The 4,216-nt window shown below is 52.9% G+C and overlaps 1 protein-coding gene across 1 annotated transcript; it reads right to left on the bottom strand.

Annotated features, from left to right (window-relative positions):
* Positions 1-903: 903 nt before the first annotated feature.
* On the bottom strand, positions 904-3,005 carry LOC149357085 (uncharacterized). Its single transcript, XM_089584431.1, has 2 exons — positions 2,274-3,005; positions 904-1,355 (listed from the first exon to the last, which is right to left on the bottom strand). The coding sequence occupies exons 1-2, from the start codon at positions 2,413-2,415 to the stop codon at positions 904-906; spliced, it is 594 nt and encodes a 197-aa protein (XP_089440557.1). The 5' UTR covers positions 2,416-3,005.
* Positions 3,006-4,216: the final 1,211 nt, after the last annotated feature.

The raw sequence follows: 4,216 nt of genomic DNA on the forward strand, positions 1-4,216 counted from the left end.
CGCGGCGCCGTCGCGTGTTAAGCTGCCGGCACTCGACGTAGCATCAATTTCCAAAGGCCCGTCGTGTTCACGATTTTTCTCGCCGTTCAGCGAAGCCAATTGCGCTTTCCTTGCAGTGCTAGGCGACGGTCTCTCCGAAAAATCCACCGCTCCTGCGATTTCATTCAACCACAACTCGTTTTCGGGTGTTCGGTCGCGAGCGGCCGTCGTTCCCTCATCCTTGAAATGACCTTTGTTTTGATGCAGCGCTGATGCGCATTCCTGGCTTACAATCGATCTTTCAGCCGTCGCTTTCACCGCATGACTGCTTTCTGGTATTGCGGTGCCGTCACGTGTTAAGGTGCCGGCCCTCGCCGCAGCGTCAAAAGCCAACACAGTAATTCCCGGAGGCTCGTCGCGTGCGGAATTTTCCTCGCATAACAAAACTACCTGAGCCCAACAGTCAGTGCTAGGTAATGGCCTCTCTGAAAATTCGCACGCCTCAGTGATTTTGTCTGAGATCGGTGCTTTACTGTCTGGCGTTCTGTCGTCCTCTGCCTTCAAAGGACCTTTCTCGGGTGTCTCACCAGCTGTATTCAGATGAGATTTTTCGCAGTCTATCTGACCCTGAGCTGCCTTTGCCTCGTCCTTCCCTTTCCAATCGGCATGACTCTGAGGGTTCGATGTTGCCCTGTGACAAATTTCTTTGTTTCCAGCGTTTTCAAACAAATCATCGCTTGTGCCTTTGTTATTGCTGGTATTGCTACAGTCCTTTTCCTTTCCCTTTAAATTGACAGATCCTGTTGCCGTTTCTGCTGAACTGGCAGTTCTCTCTACGCTTATACGCTCTCTACGCTCTACGCTTCTCTCTACGAGGTGCGCGCACATCGGAAACACACGTGAAGATGCCACATTCCTTCCTCCTCAGAAATGAAAGCGTAGCACTGGCTTGCGTTCTCTTGTCGAGCGTCTTAGAGCTTGCTGGGCGACACCCGTATTCAACGGGGCCACCGGAATATCTGGTGCTGGAAAATGTGGAGAATCGTTGCCATTTGAGATGCGCCGCGCATTGGTGTCTTCATCCGGGCTCACAGTTTTTGGATGCTGTAGTTGTGTTGCTTCGTCTGGCTCACTAGGATGTGTGGTGGTTGTAGTTACTGCCGGGGTAACCCCTGGTGCTTCTTGCCGCGGGCGGACCTGGTCTACGTGCCGCTGGACGACTCCGTCACATGTTTCCACTGTCACCATTCTTGATCCAGATGTCGCCTTCACATGGCCGGGTGTCCACTTGCTCCCTGCACCGTAATTGCGGGCATATACCTCACTTCCAGGTAGTGGCAGCCAGTCATCGTTGCTCTCTTTTGGTCCCGCAAGGGCTGGAGGAAAACATGTGTCCAAGCGTGAGCGTGTTTGATAGCCCAAAAGCAGCTCTGCTGGGGATTTACCCGACTTTTGCGGAGTCCTCCGGTAGTTAAAAAGCAACCGTGCTAGGTTCTCTTCCAGGTTCCCTTTACTCATTTTTCGAAGGCCATTTTTCACAGTTCGCACGGCCCTTTCCGCCGCACCATTAGACTGGGGATGGTATGGAGCGCATCGAGGGTGCACAATGTTGTTGTTTGCCATGAACGACGCGAAGTCTTCACTGGTAAACTGGGTACCGTTGTCAGAAACGACTGTGCGAGGTATTCCAAACCTGCTGAAAATGTCACGCAGACCGTTAATTGTAGTCTGCGTTGAAGCATGCGCCAAAGGCAGTGCTTCCAGCCACTTGGTATGTGCGTCGACTACTACGAGTATCATTTTTCCGCAGATCGGACCCGCGTAGTCAATGTGAATACGGGACCACCTTTCGCCTGTTTCAGGCCAGTTAACGACGGGGGCCGCGGCTGGCATCGGCAGATTTTGCACACAGTGCTGGCACTGAGCAGACACCTCTTCAATGTTTCTGTCGAGGCCTGGCCACCAGAACAGCGAACGTGCGACTGATTTCATTGCCGGTGAACCCTGTTGCTTTTCGTGTAGGATATGCAGCACTCGCTCCCTAGCTTCGGTCGGTATTATGACCCTATTACCCCAGTACACCAGTTCATGTGCAACGGATAGTTCTAGTTTACGGTCAAAAAACGGCAGGACAGCCCGGGTCATTCCGTTTGTGTTCCTGGGCCACCCATGTAGTATGTACTGTTTGACCTCGACCAGTACAGGGTCAGAAGACGTCAATGCCTTCAGCTCACGCGTTGTTACGGCGCCATTGTTCAGCTGGTTCAGCGACAGCACATATTCGGGCGGCTCACCGTCGTCGCCAGATTCCGGAGACCGCAGCGGAAGTCGGCTCAGGGCGTCCGCATTCAGCATCTGTCGTCCTGGTGCGTACTGTAGCCGGTATCGGTAGGCCCCCAGGTGAAGCGCCCACCGTTGTATCCGTGCGGCGGCCATTGTGGGCGTTTGCTTGTCTGATCTCAGCAGGCCGAGCAGTGGCTGATGGTCCGTCACCAAGGTAAATTCCCGACCTAGAAGGTAGTCACGGAATTTCGTGACGCCGAATACCAGAGCCAGTGCCTCTCGCTCGAGCTGTGAATACTTGCGCTCCGCCTGGGTCAATGTTCGCGAGCGGAACCCGATTGGCCTGTGAATGTTACCAGTCGTGTGAAACAAGACAGCTCCCACACCGTACGGAGATGCATCACATTCAAGCTTAAGTTCCTTCGAAGGGTCGAAATGAACGAGAACCTTGGCTGTTTTAAGGCTGTCCTTGGCACGTTCAAACGCGAGCTCTTGAGGCTGTTTCCATTGCCAACGTGCATTTTTTTTCAAGCAGCTGATACAATGGACCAAGTGTGGTTGACATGTTCGGCAGAAACCTCGCGTAAAACGTAACCATACCCAAAAACGCACGTAGCTCGCTCACATTACAGGGGCTCGGCGCCTGCATGATAGCGTCAAGGTTTTTCTCTGTCGGATGAAGCCCATCACGATCGATGCGATGACCAAGATAAGTTACCGCTGGGCTACGCAACTTGCACTTATCGATCCTTAGCTTTACACCGCACTCTCGGAAGCGCTCTAAGACGTTTTTGAGCCTCTCACCGCTGTCACTCGCTCTCTCGGAAATGAGCACATCGTCAAGATAAGCCTGCGCTCCTGGAAGGCCAGCCAAAACTTCATCCATTTTTCTTTGGAATATTGCGGGTTCAGAGGCTATCCCGAAAGGAAGCCTATTGTAGCAAAATAGCCCTTTTGGCGTATTAATGACGCAAACTTTCTTCGCGTTATCGTCTAAAGCCACTTGGCTGTATGCATCCCGTAAATCAAGAGTGCTGAAATAGTCCCCACCATGAAGTTGGGCAAACATATCCTCAATGATTGGCAATGGGTATTGCTCTGTTGTACACGCTGGATTTACCGTGGCCTTGAAATCGCCGCAGATTCTTACTGCACCGTCTTTCTTAAGCACTGTGACTATGGGCGTTGCCCATTCAGAATGAGCCACCGGGGACAGTACGCCCAGAGAAACTAAGCGGTCTAGTTCAAGTGACACTCGCTCGCGTAACGCGTATGGAATGGGTCTGGCCTTACAGAACTTGGGTACGGCGCCTTCCTTCAGGTGCAAGCTGGCTGGAGGACCCTTGATAAGCCCCAGTTCCTCGGAGAACACGTCGTGGTAGTCATGGAATATGTTGTTCACGCTGGCTTCGCTTGCTTCTTTTGTTGAGACGGAGTCCTCTACAAACCGAACCACTGGAACGCCTGCGCTGTTCAGCTGCTGGATTAAATCACGACCACAGAGGCTTGGTCCCGCACAGTCCAACACAGTCAGCGCACACTTTACTGTCGCCCCTTTATGGCAAACCTGGAGCGCAAGCTCCCCAACTATGGGAAGGCGTCCTGTGTAGGACGATAAATTCAGGCTGGACGGTTTGAGTTTCGGCCATTGCTCACGATGCTTATCGTACAGCTGACGCGGAATGACACAAACGGGCGACCCAGTATCGACTTCCATGCTAAGTTGCACGCCTCCCCAGGCAAATTTTCGGCGGATCGGTGGTTCCAGACAGTTTTTTCGTTGAGATACCAAAGTCCAAATGTGGGCGGCATCGTGTTCCTCGTCTAGTGGGGTTTCCGTCCCTGAAAGGGCGTTAGTTTGCGCCGTCCTTGCCGTGCATTGTCCCCGAGCGCCGTGGCTTCGACATTTCCTTGCGAGGTGACCACGTCGTCCACAGCGGTAACAACGGGCGTT

The sequence above is a fragment of the Amblyomma mixtum genome, chromosome 3 (assembly GCF_055824585.1).
Source record: "Amblyomma mixtum isolate Tamu chromosome 3, ASM5582458v1, whole genome shotgun sequence".
Lineage (NCBI taxonomy): Eukaryota > Metazoa > Arthropoda > Arachnida > Ixodida > Ixodidae > Amblyomma > Amblyomma mixtum.

What these genes read in the sequence shown, in the direction of transcription:
- LOC149357085 (XM_089584431.1), bottom strand. Translation starts at nt 2,415, where the DNA reads ATGGCCGCCGCACGGATACAACGGTGGGCGCTTCACCTGGGGGCCTAC. An exon ending in TCCGGAATCTGGCGACGACG is followed by an intron (nt 1,356 to 2,273) that starts GTGAGCCGCCCG and finishes GTTTTCCTCCAG; the next exon opens with CCCTTGCGGGACCAAAAGAG.